This window comes from Halichoerus grypus, chromosome 2 (assembly GCF_964656455.1).
Source record: "Halichoerus grypus chromosome 2, mHalGry1.hap1.1, whole genome shotgun sequence".
Lineage (NCBI taxonomy): Eukaryota > Metazoa > Chordata > Mammalia > Carnivora > Phocidae > Halichoerus > Halichoerus grypus.
In genome coordinates this window covers 106890300-106916845 of record NC_135713.1, presented here as the reverse complement: position 1 = coordinate 106916845, position 26546 = coordinate 106890300, and the positions used below count along the sequence as shown (strand labels likewise).

At 38.5% G+C, this 26546-nt stretch overlaps 1 protein-coding gene, 1 long non-coding RNA gene and 1 other non-coding gene across 19 annotated transcripts in view; 2 read left to right on the top strand and 1 right to left on the bottom strand.

Annotated features, from left to right (window-relative positions):
- The first annotated feature begins 167 nt into the window (after nucleotides 1-167).
- LOC118541471 (U2 spliceosomal RNA) lies at nucleotides 168-355 on the top strand. The gene has a single exon (XR_004920136.1). It is a non-coding gene; the product is annotated as a U2 spliceosomal RNA (small nuclear RNA).
- A 3528-nt stretch (nucleotides 356-3883) lies between these two features.
- SMIM15 (small integral membrane protein 15) lies at nucleotides 3884-7541 on the bottom strand. Its single transcript, XM_036101084.2, has 3 exons — nucleotides 7314-7541; nucleotides 6301-6437; nucleotides 3884-5436 (listed from the first exon to the last, which is right to left on the bottom strand). The coding sequence occupies exon 3, from the start codon at nucleotides 5422-5424 to the stop codon at nucleotides 5200-5202; it is 225 nt and encodes a 74-aa protein (XP_035956977.1). The 5' UTR covers nucleotides 5425-5436; nucleotides 6301-6437; nucleotides 7314-7541; the 3' UTR covers nucleotides 3884-5199.
- Nucleotides 7542-7810: 269 nt separating this feature from the next.
- LOC118541464 (uncharacterized) overlaps nucleotides 7811-26546 on the top strand; it is a 109933-nt gene continuing 91197 nt past the window's right edge. For 2 of the 17 annotated variants that reach the window (XR_013445795.1, XR_013445794.1), the window contains exon 1: nucleotides 7814-8190. This is a non-coding gene — a long non-coding RNA (uncharacterized LOC118541464). Of the gene's footprint in view, nucleotides 8191-16763; nucleotides 16943-23548; nucleotides 23645-26546 lie in introns of all 17 variants that reach the window. The other 15 variants (XR_013445798.1, XR_004920134.2, XR_013445799.1 and 12 more) reach the window with 12 other exon arrangements.

Genomic DNA, 26546 nt, shown 5'->3' with positions numbered 1-26546 from the left:
ATTAAAACAAACAATCAAATGTAATTACCATTACATACTTATTGAATGACAGAAAAGCCCCTTGGTGAAAATACTGCCATTCCAGCAACCTGCTAATATGAGTTTAACCATTCTATCATTACAAAATAGTATTACATTTTACCATGCAGGCAAAAAAGGAACTAGTCATTGCTTCTTGGCCTTTTGGCTAAGATCAAGTGTAGTATCTGTTCTTATCAGTTTAAAAAAGGAACTAGTCACCAGGCAGCACAGAGGTACAAATGACTGTAAATTAAGATGTTCTTGAGTCCTGGGTTATAAGAAAAATTGCAAATGTTCTAACATGCTAGAATATTTCTACTGCCAAATACCTATTAGCTTATTAAATGTATTCTATAGGGCGCCTGGGTGGCTCAGTCGTTAAGCATCTGCCTTCGGCTCAGGTCATGATCCCAGGGTCCTGGGATCGAGTCCCGCATCGGGCTCCCTGCTCAGCGGGAAGCCTGCTTCTCCCTCTCCCACTCCCCCTGCTTGTGTTCCCTCTCTGGCTGTGTCTCTCTCTGTCAAATAAATAAAATCTTTAAAATAAATAAATAAATAAATGTATTCTATACATATCTTTTAATGTTTGCCTTACAGTCTGTAAATATCTTAATGTATGACAGAATTTACATTCATTTTAATTTTTTTTTTCATTTTAAAATCATTGTTTTATTAACTATAAAGAACAAACTGAGGGTTACCAGAGGGTGGGAGGATGGGTGAAATAGGTGATGGGGATTAAGTAGGGCACTTGTGATGAGCACTGGGGTGATGTATAGAAGTGTTAAATCACTAAAGTGTACACCTGAAACTAATGTTACATTGTATTTTAACTAACTGGAATTTAAATAAAAACCTAAAGATAATAAATACTAAGTAGATGAGGCATAAAAAAATAAAGTAAAATAAATTAAATTAAAATACCTGTTTTACAGAAGCAGCAAAAGAAAATCTTAACCAAAAGTCCTTGTGGAAAAATACCTCAAGTAAGATTATGATACTGGCCCACCATTATTAGTAGAACACACACTTTTTTTAAAAAAAGATTTTATTTTTAAATAATCTCTACATCCAATGTGGGGCTCAAACTTACAACCCCAATATCAAGAGTCGCACACTCTACTGACTGAACCAACCAGATACCCCTAGAGCATGCAGTATTACAGTGATTTCAAGAAGTGGAAATGACATTTATAGTAATCCATCCGCACTCCTTTTCTCAAGACTAACATTTTTTAGTGGCACTGTTAGATGGTATCAAAACAGAGTTAAATGTCCTACCTAAAAATTGAACTATAACTTTGGCCTAATTCAAATTACCTTTCTAAGCAACCTTTTTTATATTTGGCTTTTATGCCAGACACATGCAAAGCACAATTAAAGCATTAAATAAAGTATTAGTTTGTCCACCATATGTCATATTTTAAATAGTTATATTTTGGACATTTACAAGTTTTTTTTTTATGAAAATGTCTTAAAATAAGTGAAAATATCTTTCTTCAAGACTTCAGACCTATGCAAAATTTTTTTAATTCCAAAAGTAAAAATGTTCATTTCAAAGTAATGAGTGTTGTATATACCTTACATACTTTCTCAGAGGTAAATTGTTCTTGATTTCCCATGCCTGTGCTATATGTGCATGTAGCAGATTTCTGACTGCTCAAGTACAGAAAATTTGTTGGCTGATGGGTTTAATCATACAAATCTAGCCTATTAGCTATGGCTTGGATAGGTGAAGTTGAAAATCAACAAAAACAGAGGAAAAAAATTTTCCCATTATTATATTACTCTTTTCCATTTCTACTTTTATGAACTGATTTCTGGCTGTCACTTATTTCATTTCTTAATTTAATCAGCCTTGAACCAATACCATTATATTTTTTAATGTTATCTTTTTAATGCTATCTTTAACCTTACTATTTAAAATGTAACCTGATCTCACCAAACAAAAAATAAAACACAAAAACAAAAATAAAATAAAATGTAACCTGAATTTATATAGAACAGGCTTTCTCAAACTGTGTTTGTGTTCCTTAGGGAAAAAAACAGAAGCGAGAAGAGTCTATGATAGTCAAATTACGTTAAAAGACTTCAAGAAATCTCTTAGGAATAAATCCTAAGTTCTATTTTATATTTTCCAAACTTGTGGTATTTGAACATGGAATCTGTTTTAATATGTTTGAGGGTTACCAGAGGTTACATGTATATATACATGTATATATTCCAAATATGAAGTAAATCAGAGTGATGCTATAACCAATTGCAAACATAAAAACAATCATGAATAGGAATCAGGCTTCCTCTAACATAATACCAGATGAGGTGTAAGTGCCCCTTGCCCCTTTACATTATGTACAAGGAGAAAAGGAATGGGTCAGGACCTGCTAATTATAATTTATCTCAACACTGGTTTTCCAGCTCACAGCATGGTAAGCTTACTTTGCTTGCTTACTATAATTTCAAGAAATAAAAGTAAAAAATGCTATACTAAAAAGTATATCTCATACAGTAATACCATGCTGAAGTTTATCACATGGATAGTATGGATCAAATTCTGACACACAAACTTTTTTTTTTCTTTTTGGGTAAAATGTCTGTTATAGACAGCCTGTGTTTTTTCCAAAACCAGCCATAAAAAGGTAACTGATTATATTAGTTCTCAAAACTTCAGAAACTACATAAAAGGCAATTTTTAAAAGTATTATAGCTAGGGGCGCCTGGGTGGCTCAGTCGTTAAGCGTTTAGCCTTCGGCTCATGTCATGATCCCAGGGTCCTGGGATCGAGCCCCGCATCGGGCTCCCTGCTCAGCCGGAAAGCCTGCTTCTCTCTCTCCCACTCCCCCTGCTTGTGTTCCCTCTCTTGCTGTGTCTCTCTCTGTCAAATAAATAAATAAAATCTTAAAAAAAAAAAAAAAAAGTATTATAGCTAATAGTAAATGAGATTCTTTCATCAATAGTACTATTTGTTGCAGTGAGAAAAGATAGATTTTTCTGAAGAATCCCAACCCTCACAATACTATTTTACATCCCCCCACCCCCACATACACAGAAATATATAGACATACATATTATAAAACCTATTGATCTCGCATATATAAAAAGGCTTCATAAATGTTGGAAAAAGCTAAAGCTGAAGGAACAAAAAATGGCATATGTCAAATACAAAACTGGCATGTGTTAGACTTTAAAAGAAATGATAGAAAAACAGATTTCAGTTAAATAACTATCTTTAAATTGTAACAAGAGAACCAATGAAAACACAGCTTTTAGTAGATAACTGAGAATTATGGTGAATATACCTTTTGCTTCAATATTTGACTCTGAAATGTGGCCATAAGCAAGATTTATGTATATAAATTCCTTTCACGAACAGCTTGACTGCAGAAACCCAAACACATTTTAGATATATCTTAACCTCATTTTTCTTAAACCGTGCTCTGCGGGCCCAGGAAGGCCAGTAGATCCATAGAAGCATATTTTTAAGTTTTAATTCCAATGATAATTTCAACTATTAAAACGTTCAGTGACAATACAAGGATCACTAGGTATCCTAGCTCGCTTAAGTAACGGAACGGAACACTGAATTACCTTAGTGCCTGGAGTTGCAATATGTTCATTCCACTGGCACCAAGTAGAAACTGACAACCTAAAGTGAAAGTACTAGTGTTTAGACCAATCCATAAGCATTCTCAGGAGTCCTTATGTTTTCATTGTTGAGAAACATTGCCCTTAACTTTTGTAAGTAGGCTTTTAGCTAGAAATGAAACTCAAAACCCTCTTAAAAGTCTACCTTCTGTAACACATCTAACTTTAATTACCTTATTATTAACCCCCCTTTAAAAAAAAAAAAACCCAGGACCTCTTTATAAAAAAGTATCAAATTTATTTCAATATCTAGTTTCATTTTTAAATTAAAGCTGGTGGACAATTTTTTGTAATTTAAAATTCATTATCAGAGGTGAGGAAAACGTTAATAAGCTATTATATACTGACAGTGAATAAAATTATTAGACTACGCATTTATAAAAGCCATGTTTAACAGTAAAAAATTCCAGTTATACTACTTAGCTGAAGGAAATATCCTTTAGCTCTTTATTTCTAATTTTAACACATTCTCATTTTGACATAATTTGTCTTTTTCACCCAATTACTAGTATGATGAACAAAATTTTTCCAAATGTTAAACCTTTACCACTTATGAAATAGTACTTAACTATTACTTTTTAAGAATTCCTTAAGTATGAAATTTTAATTTTCACCATGAACCTGTTTGATCAGAAAGTATAGAACATCACTACTAGATAAATTAAAATGAAGAAATGAATAAAAACACAAAAGTGGCATCTATGTAATGAGCAAATTATGTGATAAGACATTTTAACTACTTTACATTTCTACATAGCACAATAAAGAATACACTGGTTCCAAGGTACCACAAGGTTTGGCATTTTTACTGCAAGCTTTAGATCATAGTGTTATTCTACTCAAGACATCTCTAAGAAAATGGCAGGTTCATAAGTACAAAAACTGTTCTATCTGGTAGGTGGTATTCTACGTAGCCAGTAAGAGAATTCTTTATAAAATGAGATTTTAAAAAATATAGAATGTCTGATAATTATCTCAAAGACTAAAATGAGAAAAATGCAGAACACAGTCATTGGTTAATATGTGGCTTTGAGAAAGCCAGAAATGATTCTATTCCAAGAAATAAGCAATAATGACAGAAGATGTAAATAATATACTATATGCCTCTTTAAGCCAAAGCACACTTTTCACCATTGGACAGTTTTGATTTTTACATTCTCAATTCCCTTCGTCCAGAACAGGACCCCATTCTAAGCCATTATTTGAATAGAGTTCATAATGTACAGTCATTTTTCTCCACAGGATGTTTCATTTCAGAACACAATCTGCAAAATGGCAAATGACTAAGTCAATTATAAAGAATTTATAGAATAAAAGCCAATTTACAGTTAACTCTCAATAGACTTCTACACCAAAACCTAAAAGTTGCTGCAGTAGAGGTCACAACTAACATGATTCTTACAGGTGATCTGACTTTGTTTACAACAAATTACTGACATAAAAACCAGAAAAGAAACCTTAGTGGGTCCTTTCAACACTGAATAATTTTCCAAATGATGTTCCTCTGGTTATATAGCCTGTTCATTCATTCCTTCAATCCTTTTTTAGTCGTTTAGCTTTTGCAATATTTTCTTGACGTTTTTGTTTCTTCTTTTGCTCCTTTTCCCTGGCCTCAATCATCTTGGCCAATTTCCAGGACAGTACTGCACTTGCTAGAAACAATGGAGTAAGGGCCAGGATAACTGTTGTAAGGAAGCCATATGGGTCCTTTGCAGCCCATTCCACAACATACTCAGCCCAAGCCTTTATATCGAACATCTTTGTAGTCGTCTTTGGAAAAGAGAAGAGAGGGGCAACAAAAGAAAAGACTATGTGGTTAGTCAAATTTCTTTAAAAGTTACATCATACAATCAGTTAACTCAGAATTCTGTTATCATTAGTTTTTTATTTTTAAAAAGCATCAATTAGTACTATTTTAATACAGACTGCTATCTCCAGTTAAGAAGAAATAATTCAACTAGGTAACACTTAAAAGATGTAAAGGTATAGAAGATTAAAAACCATGTGGAATCTGTCATAGGGACTATGCATTCTTCGTAATCAAGACAAATTTTATTTAGCAGCAGACATTTTTATAAGAATCTTGAGTCTTAAGCACTCTTTGCAGGAAACAGAGGAATCCTGTTATTTTTTGACACATCCTTAGTATTAAGTACAATTAACAAAAATATGATTCATCAAATTTGGTGTTTGAAAAGGACAAGCCACAGAGTACATGAAATGCTTGGAGAAAGGAAGGTAATGGAGAGCTGTTTCCAGGAATGAAAAGGAGAGAGTATGGGAAGCATGAAATATCCATATTCATATGCAAAGAAATATAAGCAAAAAAGTGACATGCTATTTTATGCCCTCTTTCAGCTCTGAAGACTCCTACTTGAGGACATAATTTAATAAATGAGAAAATTACCCGTAACAGGTGCCATGCATTTTGTTCCACTTTGAGTTGGTATGGGAGGGCAATCTGGTAAATAAGAATGGTGTGGATCTGAGTGACATTTTCTATTTTGCCCAGAGGCTTTTCAACCTTTCAGTGTTTGTGTCAACCTCTATTCAAAGGTGAAAATTAAGAATACTTGGGTAGGAATGGGTGTACATACATCCACAATTTCAGCGGGAATTTAAAAAGTCATCTACCTTATGCTTGAGTACTTCTTTCCAACTTAGTCCTGGGATTATTAGTGAGCCAATTACAATTTCAGATGACCCTTACTTGTTTGTCTTCTTCTTTAGCTCTACCATACACTTGTGAGAGAAGGTTTAAATTTTATATACTGGGTGGGTTGAAAAGAACAGATAAAAGAAAAAAAGTTTAAGTCACAACATTCAGGATAACTTTAAGACACTTTCAAATGGACTATTTCGAAATCGTATGTATGCAACCCGTAAAAGTGCCTGGCATATTATAGACATTTAATATCTATCTCTTCTCTATCTCTTCCTAATTTGAAGAAAGAAATCATTACTACAATTGCAAATGCTAAGAAAATCCTACTAGAGTAATTACAAGTATTTTACTAAATTACTTCCAAAATAAAATTATGAAGCTCACGGATATATAAAAAGACAAATTAGTTCACTGATAAGTTACAGCACATCCATTCCTAGGTTTTGAGCTTTTAATGCTAAAAATATTAATTTATAGGGTTAGGTATGTAATTACAAAATCAAACATCTCACTTTATTCTTTAAAGGTTTTTTGGTCTCCCTATGATACAATTCGTGTTCTTTACAGAAAACCAAAACAAAATATAAATCACCCACAATCCCATCACTTCAACGAAACTACCACTGGCTTTAATATCCTTCCACCGGCCTCTTCATATTTTCAACAGAAAACATTAGTTGAAGCACCTCTAGTAGTATATTATTAGTCTAGCCTCCGCCCCCTGCCCTTGAATTCTTAGGACCACACAGAGATCCCATCTGTCCCTTCAGCTTCTCTAGCACGGTAATGAATTAACTAAGGCAAAATTCAGTGATAAGCGAAAAAAACTTTGCAAAAAAGAGTAACGCGGGAGCGAAGGACCCGGTTTGTGGCTAAGTTTTTCATTAACGCAAAGTTATCGTCCACAGGCCACACAGCTCCCGTGCACTTCAATTTCGGACCCAAAGGCCCGTGTCTCCACACTTGGAGGAATCCGTATTACCCTTCTTCTTTCCGTAACGGGTCGACCGGGCTTGATCTCCAAACCAGACCTGCGCGGCTCCTGGAGCTGCAGCGGGTGGTACTTCACCGCCATCAGCACGTCCCGTCCATCCCTGTTTTCGCCCTTGCTCATTCCTGCTTTTCTATCCCATCCGGCCGCCCGCCCCAGGGGGCCACGTTCAGGCGCCCCTCGGCCTCGGCGGGCGGTTCCCGGGAATCCAGGCTTGGTCCCGCCACAGCTCGGTCCGCCCGGCGCCGTGGCCGCCTCCTCTGGGCACGCGGGCAGACCCACCCCAGCGGCCGACACCAGCCCACCCTACGTCACGGCCGGGAACGTGGACTCAGACCCCTACTCCCAAACTCACCTCCAGGCCGGAAGCAGGAAGGCGGAAGCCGCGGCTTTCCCGTCCCGCCCACAGGCCGGCCCCAGCCCCGAGTGGGCCTGAGGAAGTTGAGGGGCCAGTTTCCGGCTGCGCCATTGCTGTGTGGGTCCCGGGATCTCGACTTCGAAGACTGGCGGGGGCGGGGAGGGCGGGGGAGAGCGGCGCCCGGCTTCCCGGGGAGCCGCAGCTGAGGCCGCGCCGGTGTGCGGCGGCGCCCCGGCTGGCGTCTGGCGAGGAGCCCGAGACCGGCGCTTCCTGCCGGGACGAAGGGGCCAGCGTGGAGGCGCGGGTGGACTCAGGTCTCCGGGAGCCGGTCCGGAACCCTGCGGGCCCTCTGCCTTTGCCCCCGATGTAAGCCAGGAGACAGCCCCCCTGCCCTGCTGGAGCGAGACCGTTGATGGAGGGCCCCGATGGGTGATGTATGTAGCCCCTGGAAACAGACTAAAGAGCGGCGGCAAGAAAGGAGTTGGTCTCCACAAACCGCCCGAAGTCAAGGTGAGGGTCACACAGCGACTGTGGAGGGATTCTGGAGCGTTCCTTCTCCCGGTTCCCGCCCCACCCTTTGCCCCTCTCATCTTCTGGCTGGACAATAGTTAAAGCCTCACGTACTGGAGACAATGAAGCAAATGGACCATGGTGGATCCACTGAACCTTATTACTAAGGGAAAATGCAACCGTGCTGTGTGAAGAGGGGATTTTTGTTGTTTATTTTTAGTTTGAGAACCTAACTCATTTCACACACACCCCCCCCCCCCCCACAAAATGAACCATACTTGCCCAAAGTAAACTCGGTAAATAAACTGGGCATAGAGTTCCCACAGAGATAACTTGTTCTTTCAGTCCACAAATAAAGGGATGCAAAAGTCAACAAGCAGAAAGAGTGAGTTTAATATTGTGTTCTAATCTACAGGAACTGAGAGATTAACTCTGGCTTGGTTGGTGACCAAATTTTGTGATTGCTTGCTCTGAACTGCTCTGTTTGACTACCACTGCGAATGTTGCAAGACCTCTTCACTTTTGTGTGTCAAATAAAGCAGGTGTTTATTCTTGAGAGACTATAGAATGCTCTCTTTGAGGAGCAAGCTGTGACATGCATAACTAGTTTAGATATAACAACAGTAACTATTATTTACCAGGGAACAGGCTTTTGGCAAATAATCTAGTGATCTAAAATACTGTTCGTTGGGCATATGTTAATGTTTGTATGTTGTATTAGCAGCAGTTGTTTTCTTATTCATTCTTGTTTGAAAACTTGGATGATGGTTTCAAAGCTTTTGCTGCTTGGACCTAGCCTGTACCTGTAGTAGCCAGAAAAAGCAGACTCCGTCACTGGATTGTGTGTACAGAAAACTTTACTTGCTATAGGTAACTATGTGATCTCTAGAAACTTGTTCAAATATTAATTCTAGGAGGGGGTCAGAATGTATTTTAACATCCTTCACTCCCCAGGCCAAGGTGTGTGTGTTTTGTTTGCATCTTGGATACACAGTATACCCAGTTACTGCCTTCCCAGTAGTTTGCTCTGCTGCTTCTCTAGTTAAATGCATTGCAGTCTTGGGCTGCAAGAAAAGGTGCCTAAGACAGAAGCCTCTGGAGCTCTTTGGCTGTCATCTAGACCCTGCCTTCACAGCCTACTACTGACCTAGTTTTCAGTTCCAGGACAGGATGCAAGCCCAGGAATAGATAGGGGTTGCCCCAGCTGAGCCCCTTAATGCAACCTGCATTGCCTTCATGAAAGATGGTGTCAAAATTGGTTCAAATACTGTGCACTATTTTCTGTAGTGAGGAGTCTTAGCTTGTGAGTTGAGTTTCACAGGCCTTGTCTCTGCTGATCTGTATACACTGTAAGTCACTCTGAGCCTGTTTCCTCTTTATGTGGAACGTACACTAGGTCATCTCTGGTGTTCTTTCAGCTTTAAAATTATGTCAGTTGGACTGGGCTTGGCCATTTTTCTAACTTAGGCTTCATAAGTGGCAGCAGAACAAGGAATTTAGTGGAAACATAGACAATTTTCTTAAGGTCTTATCCTTTATTTGAAAAGATCCTTAATTGGATTTTTGTTCTTTCACAAATGTCTTTAAGAATTGCCAACTTAGAATAACAAGGAAATAAGTTCTGCTTGTATTTATTTTTAAGAAATCTTATTCATGTAACTTGAACCGAATTAACAAAGCCTTACACTGTTAAGGAGGGTTTGTCTTTGCGTGATTCCTGTGTAGTGTATCACACTTCCTGTCCCATTCACACTAGTTATCTTGAAAAAAAAAAATTATAAAATTTTAACTGTTTTTTTTCTCTTAAGAAGTTAAGTCCTACTCTGTTGTTTGCTTAAAAAGTCTTTTTCTCTTGATAGTACAAAGTTGCATTTCCCCTTGACTCATGTCAAAATTGTGAATGAAAAAAAACATCATGAATGAGTAAAACCTGAATAAGATTCTATTATAAAAACCTAGACTTGACTAAAGATCTTGAGAACTTTCCTACCTGCCACATATTTGACTTAATTTGATGAAATTGGTTTCTTCCCTGAATTTTATTGTTAGTTTTTTCCTTTCATTGAAACATAATGAAAATACATTTCTCTTTTTTTAAGATTTTATTTATGTGAGAGAGAGCATGTGCGCGCGTGCACACACACACACACACACACACGCACACGTGAGTGGGGGGGAGGGGTAGTGGGAGAGGGATAAGCATCCTCCCCGCTGAGCAAGGAGCCAGACATGGGACTCTACCCCAGGACCCCAAGATCACAACCTGAGCCGAAATCAGATAGTTAACTGACTGAGCCACCCAGGCGCCCTGAAAATACATTTTTTAAAGGGCACAATTATTGATTTAAAAAGTAATAATCAGGCCTTAGCAGTATTTGCAAGATCATACTGAAGAATAATAATTTCTTAAAAGCTATTTATTGAGTACTTACTATGTACCAGGTACTGGGCTAGATGCTTCAGATCTATTATTACTAATCCTGAGACTAAACAACCCCAAATGATAATGCTCTTATACCCATTTTACAGATAAGGAATCAGAGACTTGAAAAGTAGAGCAGGATTCTAAACACATCTTGCCAAAATCCCTGCTCTTCCTTAATATCCAAAGACTTGTCAAAAGCTGATTTCATAAAATAAAAGTATATTTTTTGATTTTGTAATTGTTAATTAACTGATTATCACAACCAAAATTTTTCCATACTTTAGAATTTCTTATTGCCCAGGTGGTGGCAGCATGTCTCAAAGAGCTAGTATGGTGCAAAAGGTTCTCTCCAACTTTGCCAGTTGATTTTGCCTCTTCATCTCACATATGTGATCTCTGTCAACTAACTTCTCTTTTGGGCTTTCACTACTGTTAGACCAAGCCATCATTAATTAACTCTGTCTTCCATCCTCCCATCAGCCTCGTCTTCTGAATGGGTCCTACTCTGCCAGTTTGCTTTCAGCCTGTTTGACTTTGAAAGAATCACAAAATTACTGTTTTTTAGAATATTCATGTAGACCTGTCCAGTAACACAAAGAATTTTTTTCAAATATTGTTATTTTTCACACATTGTTAAAGGTAATTTGGAAGAAACATATACTAAAAGAATGAACTAATATTATAAAATACTTGTTTAAATTAGAAGGCATGCTTCTTAAACTTTGGGATACACCAATGAAAGAGGTAATAAAAAGCTTTTAAAAGATAGAATTAGTCTTCAAATTAAGAAAAAGAACATTCAAGAGGGAGCAGTGCAAGGTTATAAAATTCAGAATGAATGCATATATAGCAGAATAACTAGTTAAACCTACTTCAGCCAAAAATTGCTTGGAATATTATTCTCATCTTTGCAGGGCAGATGCTACCTCCTCACAAAAACCCTCTCTGCCCCTTATCACTTAAATTTTTTTTTCATAGCACTCCAATCTGACAACTTGTTTACCAGTTTGTTGTCTGTTTTTCCTGCTAGAAGGTAAACTGTATGTGATCAATTACCTCAGTACCTAAGAATATTGTTTTGAATAATTGATTCCAAGATAGAGCATTGCTCCTTATAAATAAAACTGTTAGTTTTATTTTAATTTGTAGTTTGAACAAATCATGAAATAACCTAAATCCTGGGAAGTTGTGGTTTGTATTAAAGAACCAAACAGGGGCGCCTGGGTGGCTCAGTTGGTTAAGTGACTGCCTTCTGCTCAGGTAATGATCCTGGAGTCCTGGGATCGAGTCCCGCATTGGGCTCCCTGCTCAGCGGGGAGTCTGCTTCTCCCTCTGACTCTCCTCCCTCTCATGCTCTCTGTCTCTCATTCTCTCTCTCTCAAATAAATAAATAAAATCTTTTTTAAAATAAATAAATAAATAAAGTACCAAACAGTTGTAGTATGTTTTCAGGGTAATAATGGATGCCCCAGTAAGAGGTCTAAAGATGAGTAGGTAAGGTGTTTGGAGAAAGGTAGGGTAATTGTGATTATCTTGTTAATGAAAGAACACTAGTTGCTTAATAATTACCAAGTATGTAACAAGGTACAGAAACTGTTGGTGCTGAGATTTACGATAAGAACAAACTGGAGTAGATATCTGTATAGAGATCTTTGAAAATAGGGCAGAAGTGTATATGCAGACTAGATGCTCTCTCTAGATATTTTCCACCTTCATTATTTCCAAAGCAGATTGCAGGAGAAATACTTCGATTGAACAGCAGCTGCGTCCCTCGTTGATTATTCCTTGCTGCCCATGGCTTCTTGCATACATTTAGAAACATTCAGCGTGTTTGCTTACATACTGCTGCTTTGGGTAATTTATAGAATTTTTTCACAAAATGCTGAAAATTAGGTATTTCTGTTTTTTTTAACACTGAAACTGTTTACAGTTCTTTATCTTCAAAATGTGCTATACATGAACATGCAGCAGACTAATTCCCTGTAGGTAGAGGGCATCATTTGGGAAGGGTAGAATTTCCAGTAAATCCTTATGAAGCCTTGGGCTACAGTCAGTGCTGTTGAAGTTGTGAGATACTCAACTTTCCTGCTGGATCTGGAGGTTCAAATTTTGGGACTGCCCCTAAATGATGAAATTGTATTAACCATGTTAATTTACTTTTGATGTCTGTACTGGAGTTTCCTAGCCATTAAATAAGAATTGCTCACCCAATTGGGAAAACTAATCCATGTCTAAGAATCTTTCAGTATAAAAATGTGTATTGCAAAAGCACCCCCCTAGCAATATCACTTTCACTGGGTAGAATTTTAATTTGTACCTTCACATAAACAAGCTACTCAGAGTAACCATATAAAACATTTTAACCATATTTGTTCAACGATATTGTCAGGGACATTGTTCTCCATGTCATAGAATACCCTTTATATAAAGTCCCATGTAAGATACTTTAGAATGTGGGGCGCCTGGGTGGCTCAGATGGTTAAGCATCTGCCTTCGGCTCAGGTCATGATCCCAGGGTACTGGGATCGAGCCCCACATCAGGCTCCTGGCTCAGCGGGGAGCCTGCTTCTCCTCTTCCCTCTGCCTCTCTCCCTGCTCATGCTCTCTCTCTCCCTGTCTGTATCTGTGTCTCAAGTGAATAAATAAAAAAAAAAAAATCTTTAAAAAAAAAAAAAAAAGATACTTTAGAATGTGATTCTAAAAAACTTTTGGAAACCACTTTCTGATAGTGAAAGTTTTGCCTCTTTTTGATTTGACTGTCAGGAAGCTCAAGAACCAAATTTGAAGTTCATGTTTAACATCTATCCTGACCTGCGTACTTGGATTTCTTTTTAAACACCTTTTTCCTAGGACAGGTGTTGTCTGTCTGTAATTATCGTATGTGTTAATGTAGTAAGATAAGTCCTTGGTGAAATAAGGGACAATATAGTTGTCTGTTTATCAAGTGTTTGAAACTCAGACTTAAACAGAAACTTTTGATATGTAACAAGTAGTTATTTGCTTGTAAAATTCTTTCACTGATTCTAATTTTATGTCTATTTTAAAATCTTGTATTATAACATTCAGTGCGTTTGGTTACATATTGCTGCTTTGGGTAATTTACAGAATTTTTTCACAAAATGCTGAAAATTAGGTATTTGTTTTTTTAACACTGAAACTGTTTACAGTTCTTTATCTTCAAAATGTGCTATACATGAACATGCAGCAAACTAATTCCCTGTAGGTAGAGGGCAGGTGCCGGCACCCGTGACCCGCGGCATTTGGGATAGACGGAGTTTCATTTAAAACTAGGGAACATAGGAAATCATTGTGTGGAATTGCATCCCAAAGTCTAATGCTAAAAGCTAGTTTGTGCCTTTAATAGCCCTTGGAGTATAATGTGTATACTAGGAACCTAGTTTAAAAAATAAACAAAATTTACTTGTGCCAGGCTATAAATATATATGGTTTATGTTCCCTAAATCATCACTTAGAGATATCCTAGTCCCAGATTCATAAATTGCTCTTGCTGAGTTTACAGTTTATGTTTTTAGGCATTAAGTCAGGAAGTGAAACAGTCTGAAATCTTAAAACTCCATTCAGATTCACATATGTACTCTTGAAGTAATAAATAATAATGGTGTGTATGTTGAGTTTCTAGAGGCTTTGAATTTGGATTTTTACTTAATTTTTAGATTTGACCTTGATCAACTAATTTTTCATTCTTTGTAATAAGCAGGTAATAGTAATAACCTGCCATTATACAGAAAGTTGGACCAATGTTCTCTTGAGATTCTTTTCATCTTTAGGTTTTAATATTCTGTTGCAGGGCTATACGGCAGTTGTACACTTGTATTATTAATGAATATAGGTGTGTAAGAATCTGCTTTAGTCTCTAGTTCTAGGTTCATATTTGATTTCATGATGTGGCGCAAAAAAATCATCTATTTCTGTGCTCGGTTCCCATGTCCATAAAATAGAATTAAGACTTACCTGTTTTTTGCAACACTAACTATTTAATGAATAATTGTGTGATCTCCTTTTTATAGAAGGTTATATTTTATAGAATTCATCTGTAAATTGATTGTTGGGAGCTTACACAGATTCCCAGGAAATTATGTTATAAATAGTGGTTATGTTCTTCATTTAGCCTGTAAATGCCTATTTGACACACAGTATAAGTGAAAAGAGTGCCTTTGCATAAAAATGGTAGAATATAATTTTCAAAACTATTAATAAAGTAGTAAAAATTAGATGAATTTTTGATAGCTTGGTGCCATGGTAAGATCTTATACCGAGAGATAGAAAATGAATTTATCTGAGTCCATTTTTCCCCCAGATTTTTACATCCTAGATGGTATGAATGATTTGTCAATACTTTCTGACCATCTTACCATATATGCAGGGTGATACATCTTACCGTATATGCAGTCCAGGAATCACTGTTTGTTGCAGCTGTTTTCAAGTCTGCTAAACTTATGCCATAGTTATGCCATAGGAAACTAAAGCTACATATGGGTCTATAAATATTCATGTGTGTATGCAATGCATATGGAATATATTCATATACATTAATCTGTGATGTACCCCCTTTCCCCACTTTATTGTCTGTAGAATGAAGTACAAACTCTTTAGAGGAGCCTAATGATTCTTAACCAATTTGGTCCAGCCTGCCATATAAATCTTCCAACATGATAGAGGACCATTTATTTCAGTCCTCTGCAGCTCTAAGAGATGCCTTCTTAGTGTAGTGGTTGGAGTATAGATTCTGGAACCAAACTACCTAATTTGAATTTCTGCTCTCCCTCTTGCTAGGATGATGAGACTACTATGAGAATGCACCTCACAGACCCTCACTACAAGGAGCTTAATTAATTGACCAAGGACCCAGCTGCTGTGCTCTGAAATCCATCATTATGTTTGTGCCAAGACTTTGTTTCTTTTGCAGCTCACTGAGCATGGCAGAGACTAAGGCCTGTTTTTGGCAGATGCAAGACTTCCCTGATGGCCTGCAGGGGTTCAAGGAGTCCTCCATTGCCTTGCCAAGCCTTCCTTAGGCTACATGGCCATCTAGAACACTTCCACCCAACCTGCCTTCCCTCTCTCTTTCACTTAGGGTCAGACTTGCATCATCGTGTGACAGTTCACCCAGTCTTCCTGGCCTCTGCCCCATTTTCTCTCACAAATATTTCCCCTAATAAAAAATCTTATATATTTAATTCCATCTTGGCTTCTGGGATGGTAAAATTGAGATTTAGAAATGGCTCATTCCATTTCTTGGCCAAAGAGGCCACCATGATTGGTAGGTGGGACACTCATTGCCCCTGGCATAAGCCTGCAGATTAATTATTAAAGATTTCACCAGTGTTGACCTGGGATAATGTCCCAGTGAAGGGGAACTGTGGTAAGTGTACAGGCATTTGAAAAATATGGGAGGAATAACATCTACAAAGACAATAGAGTTGGCTGATTACTGTTAAGTTGTATTGAAGTACTGCAGAAGGAAAATAAAATAGCTGTTAACAAGTCGTGAATAGCTCAGTGTTAGAGCTGGAGGCCTCCTGTGGTAGCCTTCATAACCTAGAAGGGCAGAGTCAGTTAACTACATGCTGAAGAGTTAGCCAGTGTTGACGTCACAGAGCTCCAGAGACATTTAAGCTTTGAATGTTTAGCTAACATGGCTTTGTTAATGTGAAGGTGGGGAAATCTAGGTCCTAAATATGGGATGGAGTCCTTTTTTTTTTTTTTTTTAAGATTCATTTAGTTATTTGAGAGAGAGAGACGAAGCACGAGCAGGGGGAGGGACAGAAGAGAGGAAGAGGGAGAGAAGCAGACGTTCCCACTGAGCCCAACACCAGGGCGCTATCCTACAACCCTGAGATCATGACCTGAGCCGAAATCAAGAGTCAGACACTCAACTGATAAGCCACCCAGGTGCCCCAAGGGATGGGGTCATCTCAATGGACTCCCCTGCTCTTCCCTCTGGACCCTCAGGGCTTGCAAAGGTAGCCCTTCTTTAGTAAAAACTAGTATGTTTGCTCTGCTGGAGATACTGCAGATGCCTCTTGCCCACAAGGCAGTAGCCCTCCTCCTTTACCCCCTTTCTCCTTTCCTAGTTACCAAGCAAATAACTAACCAGTAACCAAGATTTCAATGGGTTAAATCTCAGCGAGGTGAAAAACGTCTGAGTTGCCCTGGCAGACTGTGGAGGAAGGAATAAAGAGGCTGAGCAAATGGGCATGCTGGAATGGATACGTTGCATAGGGCCAGAAGATCCACTGGAGGACTGTACTCCATGAGCTGGCCTAGAATCTACACCATTCACCCAAGGCCATCAGGAGAGCAATGGTGAGAGAGACTTCAACATCACTTAGAAGTTTGGTGGTAGCTGTCCTCTTCAAGTCTGGGATGGAGGGAAGCAAAGCAGCCACAGAGCAGGCTCATTAACATCCATGGGAATAATAGAGCCCTGAAGTAAGGGAAGCCAGGTGGTGTTGCTTAACAGCCAGAAGCTAGAAGACCACAGTTATCATAATAACTGGCAAAGTCATTCTTACATCCAAAAGAGCTTGGCCCACAAGGAGTTCTAGAGTCCACTAATAGAGCATAGTTTCCCTACGGGCAAAATAGATGGGCAGTCCGTGAGGGTGCTGATTAACATCTATTACCCTGAAAAAGCAAAAATGGAGGAGCAGGAGACTGACGACAGGCAGTGACAGCAGTGAAAAGGCATGATCCCTTGCTTAGTTTCCAGACCTAAAACAATTTCCAGATCTAGAACTGAGTATGTGGATGAGTCCCAGGGAAGAAGAACCCTACCGCAACACAGAAAGTACCTAAATACATGACATTTCTTCAAAAGGGCTTTGTGACCATCTCTAAGTGACTACACTAGGGAAAGGGTAATAATCAGGTATTTTGAGGACTATCGGTCATAGGATTTGAGTTGATTTTGGTATCTGGAAATTTAAAGCAACATTACAGCCTTCCTGTTAAAATGGACATTTACCAGACCAGGTGTTCTGGCTCAAGTCAGTCTCACAGCGGCCCCAAGTGCATAATTAGAATTTATTTATGTGGCAGTTGGAGTAACTGCCACATTGGGTCCCTGGTCTGTGGAGTAGGGGTTATAATGGGGATTGCCAAACAGAGCCCTCTGAAACTGCCCCCCCACCGCCGCCGCCAAGACAGTAAATCAGGTATAATACTGTATTTTGGGGGAATAATGAAGATTAGTGCCACCGTTTAAGACCTAAAAGATACAGGAGTGCTGGTCCCAGTTCTCTTTCTTTAATATACCAGTCCAGCTCCTAAATAAACTGGACAGATCCTGGAGAGTTACTATGGACTACTGCTGACTTAACCAAGTAGTAACTCTTAGTACAGCTGCTGTTCTGTGCTGCCCTCATTGCTAGAACAGATTAGTAAGACCTCAGATACCTGGTGTGTCACTAATTTGGCAATGTGTTTTCTTCCATTCCAGTTAGAAAAGAGAATCAGAAACACTTCACCTTCACAAAGAACAGTCAACACTATTCATTTAGACGGAGTTTTTCCTCAGGGCTATGTTAACTCTCCCATCTTCAGTCATAATATAATATAAAGATATATGGACCACCTGAATACCCTTCATGACACTACACTGGTCCATTTTGTTGACAACATCATGTGGTTGGACAGATGCACAAGAGGTGACTACTATCCTGAAGACCTTGGTGAGATACATGTACCCCAGACGATGGGAGATAAACACTAAGAAGACTGAGAGACCGGTCACTTGAGTAAAGTTTGGAGATCTAATTGTCAGGGGAATGCAGAATAGCTCCTCCAAAGTGAAAGTCAAATTGCTGCCTTGTGCAGCCCCTACCACAAAGAAGTAGAACATTTTGTTGGCCTCTTTTCCTTCTGGAGACAAGGCATTCCACAACTAGGAACAATGCTGGCTCCTATACCAAGAAACATGGAAGGCTGCCAACTTTGAATGGGGCCCCCAGAGCAGGAGAGTTCTCTGGGACAGTTGCAAGCTTTGGTGTAAGCAGCCCTGACAGACACTTGGACCTTGTGATCCAGCAGACCTTAGTGGTGTCAGTGGTAAGAAAAAATGCAGTGTGGAATTTATAGCAAATTCAGTGGGAGAATCATAACACAGGCCCCTGGGATTCTGGAGTAAGGTCATGCCATCTGCAGCAGGTAATTGTATGGCTATTGAGAAACAGCTCTTGGCATGTCACTGAGCCCCGGAAAGACGATGTCTGGCCATGGGACAGTTAAACCTGCCCTTCCTCCAAGTCCCTATTGGAGTGAGTGACTGCTTTTCTAAATCCATCATTCCATCTATATTTATTAGTTGTTGACATTGTAATGAAAGCAAGTATTTAACCTGTTCATTTATTCTTAACAGATGGATTCATGGATTCTTAGTTAACAGATTAAATCCATTACTATTTATTTTGATGTTGTTAATTGTACCACATTTGACCATTGGGGCCCCAGAATGTTCCCTGTGTGTGTCAGAAGTCCCAGTTGTGTCAGGTACTCAACATAATTTGAGCTCTTTCTTTTTGGTACAATCAGATATTCCAGGTTCATCTTGTACTTGCCCTGCCCTAGTCCTGGAATCAGTCATTTCTTCAAGGAGCCCTGCTTTCTTTTCATGGACAATGGAATACGGGAACCAAGATCGAAGTGCTAGGTTTGCTCCCACTGCTGGTGTGTCACTGGCTGTGGTCCCTCTCAGCAGATAGACACATATACAAATAGCTATACTTACACCTGTTAAAAACCATGGGTTTATTTCGATACCTTCAGTTACAGTCTATCACTACTTTCTATTCTTTCCCTTTTCCTTATTTGTAATTCCCTCAACAGAAAGACTCCTGGCTGCCACTATCTTTCTTTTTTTTCTTTTTTTAAATTATGTTCAGTTAGCCAGCATATGGTACATCATAAGTTTTTGATACAGTGTTCAGCGATTTCTTGGTTGCATATAACACCCAGCGCTCATCACAACACGTGCCTTCCTTAATACCCATCACCTGGTTACTCCATCCCCCCACCCCTCCTCCGTTCTGTAACCCTCAGTTGTTGCCACTCTCTTTAATATGTTTACTCATTTGCTCAAGGCTGAAATACATGGAAGGTATTTTTAGCATTGCTAATTCATAGTATTTTGGGGGGAAAAAAATGTATAGATTTTTAAGTGACCCATCTGTTTCCAGACTCTCGGGCTACTGAAAAGTCATCTCTTAAATAAGGTTAATAAATTCAAACTAAAGCCCCAGATAAGTGTGTATAGGCCAGGAGACCTGGATGGCCCAGGGGGTTGTTAAAGGGCCATAGAGCTTCAACAGTCTAGGGTAGTAGCTTCAAACTTCATGTCGGCTGTAACTCACAGAAATGTTTATGTTGGGCAATAGTAGCTGATCATGGCTCTATCCACCAGGTCTTAGCAAGTATAATCCTGGCACTAAGAATTGGCACCTCAGCTGAAGGAAAGGATAGATTTCCCCCTTGACGGTGCAATTAAATCTTTTTTAGAAGCAAACTTCAGTAGATTGTTCTTAAGCTTTTTCTGCCACGCATAAAGCACAATTTCTCAGTGACATCTTTTATAACCTTTTGTTAACAATTATATTCTTTAAAAAAATCACATCTGGTTTTATGACCTACTGATATTTTTAACAAATATTTTTAGGAAATGATTGAAGGAAAAAGGTGTTATTAAATGCAGTACTCTTAATCTGGAGTCTAGCACTTTCTACACCAAAAATGAATTGATTTGGGGGAGATGATATTTTATAGTTGGAAACTTAGAGTTTAGGATTTTGTGTAAATGTGCTGTTAACATCGGACTTCAAGTATGCAAGCCATTTGTGCTTTAATATCAATTTCTTTTTGCTTTTACTACTTTGTGTAGTTTTGGTAAATATCATTAAGCATCTTCAGCTTTCCACCTTAGCACCAAATAGTAAGCAGTCCAAAGATGAATGGATCCTTTTGTATTGATAATATCTTTGAGGAACGCTTAAATTTTGGTTATTAAGATCAGTATTTAGTGTTGTGCAGTACATTGGCTTTTTCCTCTAAAATGGGAGGTAAACTTAAAGTTGATTAGTCTCTTCAGCTTAACATCGTCCATACGTTAATTTGCCTGTTTTGCTTGGTATTTTACCTTTAGATTTACTGTTAACTGCCTTTCACTAAAAAGAAATTATATGTTAAATCCTTAAAGTGGCCTGTTTTTTGGTGAACTTGAATAACTGGGGAAATGTTTGGGGGAAAAAAGGGGCACTTTTAATCTTTGAAAAGCACATTGACCTAATTCATAAAGCCATGTGAAGGTTGGAGTTATGCAAGCTGACTTGCCTTGACCTTATTTTGTTTAAATGGCCTTAAATTAATACATCTATACTTAGATAATGAAAGAAAAAATATAAATTTATTAAAAAGTACGCCTGTCAGCTTACTTTTGGTTCATCTCTGTCAAAGCAAGTTCAGTCAGTTTTACAAAGAAATCAATGATATGTATACTCCTAATGTTAAGACACTCTGGTTGAGATTCCTTTAAAGTAGGTTACTTTTTAAGTCAGGTATCATTAAACATCTGTAGTAGGCACCTTTTAAGATGGCTCCCAATGATACCCACTTGCTGGTATCCATACCCTTGTTTTATTCCCTCTCATTTAGTTTAGCTAGATCTAATAACATACTTTTGATTAATAGAACAGGGTAAAGGTGATAGGATGTCACTTCCAAGGTTAGATTACAGAAAGATTCTGGCTTCCATCTGGCTCACCCTATCTTGTACTCTCATTTGCTCACTTTAATGGAAGCCAGTTTGCCATGTTGTGAGCTCCCTATGGAGAGGAAGGGGAATTGGGGAGGGCTTCTACCCTATAGTCAGTGAAGAACCGAATCCTACCATAACTGTGTGCATGAGCTTGGCTGTAAGCTCTTCTTCTTCCTCTCTGTCAAGCCTTGATGACAACAGTCCAGCTGACACCATGAAGGCCTGAGCCCCACTGTGCCAGGTTCCTGACCATGAGAAACTGTGCAATAAGTGTTGGTTGTTTTAGTTGCTAAATGTTGGGGTCATTTGTTACTCAGCCAGAGGTAACTAATACAGTGCCCTTGAAAAAATAAATCACAAAAGACCCTCAAGCTTTGTGTTTTTTTGATACAGCTTTAACTAGCATTTCCAGATAAATGATTTCGCGCAGTGGTTTTCAACAACTAACATTAAAATCACCTGGGAGTTTTTTAAAACAAGTGCCTGGGCTTCACCCCCAAAAATTCAATTTGAATTGGTCTGGGATGGGTCCAGGCCTCAGTATTTTTAAAAGTTCCCTAGGTGATTCCAGGGAGTAGATGAAGAATCATTGATTCAGCATAAATTGATTTAGTAAGCCCCCTCTGGGTGCCAGATGTAGGAGCTATAACATTGAATGGGAAGTGGAGCTCACTTTTCATTCATAGGTCAGAAGAGAGGATAAACGTGTAAACAAACAATGACAACAATGCTCCAATAAAGTTATTTACAAGGTGATATAAACACAGAAGAGGAAACACCTAACACAGCCTGATAGAAAAGGTTTGACATAGAAAATGTTATTCTGAAGCTAAATGTAAAAGCTAGTCATCTAGAATAAGAACATGGAGGGATAAACATTGCAGGCAAAGGAGTACAAGAGTAAAGGGACAAAGTTTTTCGAGAATAAGCAGGGTGGTGGTATGTTCGTATTTGAGTAATAGGGCCGGAAAGATCCAGAAGGGTAGGGGGAGTGTTGACAGAACACAAAATTAGGGTTATGGAGACCAGTTAGGATGATGACATGCCCTGCAGTGGTGGCAGAAGGGATGAAAAGGAGAGGGGAGGATTAATTTGCTAACTAGGATACATAATGTGTAAGACTGGGAAGCATGCACTGAAATGCAAAGGGAGGAGCCCATGATGACTCCTGGGTTCTGGCTTGGCAGTTGTGTGGGTGGTAGACTGTAAATTTGGCAACAGATATGGGGGAAGCAAAAGCAGAAGACAGAAGGAAATGAACAGTTCAGTGTTAGACCTAAGTTTAAAGCTTCAGAAGAAACAACTGGTTGCAGTTGGTACTAGAAATGAAAACCAAATTGCCATGTCACTTGCCAAAAGAGCACATCTTGGGGATGATTTTGTGTATTTGGAAATAATCGAGAACATAGCTTCTGTTTTGTCTCCATGTGTTTTGGTGCAGTCAGCTCTCACTAAGACAGGAATGATCTTGAGAATAGCTATAATGACTTTTAGAAAGTTTTCTATTTCACTAAACCAAAGAAACCTTTAAAATTATGCTGTATAAGCTGCTTTTCACCATTTGTGTCTTCTGACTGCAGTTCACTCACAACACACTCCTCTCCTTAGGTGCCTTTGCCCCTCTTCCCAATTAGGTTAGGAATATCTTGCTTTGCCCAATTACTAGAATTTTGAACTGACATCAGATTGTATTGTGTCCTGAAGTGGAAAGGGTTTGGATGGTGACAGCCCCATATCCTCATCATGATCTGATCATTTTTTTTCCTTTATTGAGAAATGATTGACATACATCACTGTGTATGTTCAAGGCTTACAGCAGGATGGTTTGATTTAAATATTTTGTGAAATGATTACCACAATAGGTTCAGCTAACATGCATGTTCTGTAAATACAATAAAAAGAAAAGAAAGAAAAAAGTTAAAAAATTTTCTCCTATGATGAGAACTCACAGGATTTACTCTCAACAACTTCTATATTTTTCATACAGCAGTGTTAGCTGCAGTCATCATGTTGTACATTCCATCCCTAGTACTTATTTATCTTATAACTGGAAGTTTGTACCTTTTGACCACCTTCCTCCACTTAACTCCTTTCCCACCCACTGCATCTGGTAAACACAAGTCTGATCTCTTTTTCCATGTTTTTTTTTTTTTTTTCTTTTTTAGATTCCACCTACAAGTTGAGGTCATACAGTATTTGTCTTTCTCTGACTGACTTATTTCACTTAGCATTCAAGGTCCATCGGCGTTGTCGCAAAAATGGTAGGATTTCCTCATTTTTTTTATGGTTTAATAATATTCCATTGTATGTATATACCACAACTTCTTTATCCATCTATCCATTGGTGGACATTTAGGTTGTTTCCATGTCTTGACTATTGTAAATAATGCTGCTATGAACATCTTTTTGAGTTAGTGTTTTTTTCTTTTTGGATGTATTCTCAGAAGTGAAACTGATGGATATTGTAGTTCTATTTTCAATTTTTTGAGGATCCTCCATATTGTTTTCCATAGTGGCTACACCAACTAACAATCCACCAGCAGTGCACACAGGTTCCCCTTTTTTCACAACAACGCCAGCTTTTGTTATCTCTATTTTCTGATGATGGCCATTCTCACAGGCATGAGTTGATATCTCATTGTGGTTTTAATTTGCATTTCTTTCATGGCTATTATGTTGAGCATCTTTTCATGTGCCTGTTGGCCTTTGGTATATGTTCTATAGTGAAATGTCTATTAAGGGGGTCCTAGGGTGGTTCAGATGGTTAAGTTTCTGCCTTAGGCTCAGGTCATGATCTCCAGATCCTGGGATTGAGCCCCGCGTTGGGCTCCCGGCTCTGTGGGGAGTCTGCTTCTCCCTCTCTCTCTGCCTTTCCCTCCTGCTCATGCTTGCTCTCTCTCTCTCTCTCTGTCTCAAATGAATAAATGTCTATTCAGGTCCTTTGCCTATGTTTTAATTGGGTTATTGGGTTTTTTACCATTGAGTTGTATGAATTTTTTTGTGTATTTTGGGTATTAACCCATCATCAAATAGATGGTTTGCAAATATTTTTTCCAATTCCGTAGGTTGTCTCTTCACTTTATTGATAGTTTCTTTGCCTGTGCAGAAGCTTTTTAATTTGAGGTAGTCCCACTCGTTTATTTTTTATTTTGTTGCTTGTGCTTTAGGTGTCATATCCAAAAATTCATTACCAAAACCAGTGTCAAGATGCTTTATTCCTATGTTTTCTTCTAGGAGTTTCAACTAGTTTGAAGTTCTGCCCCTGCTCCGGTTCTCACATTTAAGTCTTTAATTCATTTTAACTTAATTTTTGTGAGTGGTATAGGATATGGGTCCAGTTTCATTCTCTTACATGTGAACATCCAATTATCCCAGCACCATTTATTGAAAAGACTGTCTCTTCTCTATTGAGTATTCTTGGCTCCTTGTCAAATATTAGTTGACCGTATTGGTCATTTGTTTTTTTTGTTTGTTTGGGTTTTTTTGTTGTTTTTTTTTTAAGATTTTATTTATTTGACAGAGAGAGAGACAGTGAGAGAGGGAACATAAGCAGGGGGAGTGGGAGAGGGAGAAGCAGGCTTCCCGCTGAGCAGGGAGCCCCATTGGGGCTCAATCCCAGAACCCTGGGAACATGACCTGAGCCGAAGGAGACGCTTAACGACTGAGCCACCCAAGCACCCATTGGTCATTTGTTTTAATTTCAAAGGAGCAGTACATTCCACTCAGTACATCAGTCTACCTAAAGCATGTTAATCCAGTGTATCAGAATGAAGTTACATGTTGTTATTTTGAATCCCTGACATTGTGATACTTGCTTTCCAGTTTCAATCTACTCATGTGTTATGGGTACTTTTTATTTTTTTAAGGAGTAAAGATATCTAGTTATGCCCATTATTTGCTAGTGATAAACTGACACTTTTGAACTTTTAAAACTATTTTCTTTCTTCTCTCGTCTAGACAGCTCATACACCCCCTCAGGAGGCAGAGAAGCCACGGGGAAATACAACTGAATCTTACTGTGAAAGGAAGGGCTGCACTTTGTCTCATCTCAAGCCTGCCTTGAGGCTGGTGCAAAAAAAATTAAAAAAGCTGATGTCCGCATAACATGTATCTCTTAAGTAAATCAACCCTGTAATTCAACTTGGCTGCCTCTAAGCCATTCTGATTCCTGCCAACAAGAACATTGATGAACTTAGTATCTCCACAGGTTTATTCATGTATAAGACCCAATTCCTTATTCCTCTTCCTTGTTCCAGCAGCTGCCCGTGCTCCATCTGATAAAGTGGAAAGCTAGGATAGGTCATACAAATCCAGATCATTACTTAAACTCCAGGTTATTGTAGGCAGTATTCTGTAATTCTTCAGTATGGTTTTAGGATGGCAAACAAAGTTTCTAGGGCTTGGATTTGGGGGGAAAAAAATGCATACACTAGTAATTATTGTCATGAAGAAACATTTTATGAAATTTAGCTTATTCATCCTCTTATTCTTCCTTTTATTCTCCTTTTGACAGTATTCCAGAACAAGTTGTGCTTTGGTAGATTTCCCCAAATGGCATAAGACTGATAAAGGAAGGGTGCTAAAAAAGACATGAACCTAATTAGTCAAAAATTTATAAGATAGGAATATAAAAGAACATGGACCATTTTTTCTTTCCAAGTTTGTCTACATGTTAGAATCACCTAAAGATCTATTTAAAATTCCAAAGCCCAGGCCACACCTAGATCAATTAAATCACACTTTTTAGCAATGGAATACAGGCATCAATAGTGTTTTGAGTCCCCAGGTGACTCCAATGTGCAGACAAGCTCAGAAATCACTGATCTAGACAGTCTATTACATCATGACTGCAAGAAAACACAGCTGTGGCTTCTCCCTAGACTCCTGTCCTAGCCGTTGGTGGGAGATTCTCTGCCGTCCAACCAAGTACTCTACCAGTTTTGTCAACTTTGAACCTAAGCAGGGGCATTGAATGAGAGGGAAGTCAATCATTGAAAGGCAACACTCAACTAATCAAAAACCACAGATGCATATGAAATAGTTGATTGCAACTTTTTAAGTTATTTTTTAATTTTTCCTGATAACATGAGTTTTGTGTGTCAGATTTCTCTATTCCATTTTCAGACACAGAGCTTCTTATGCAGTTAGTTTAATGAAACTGGT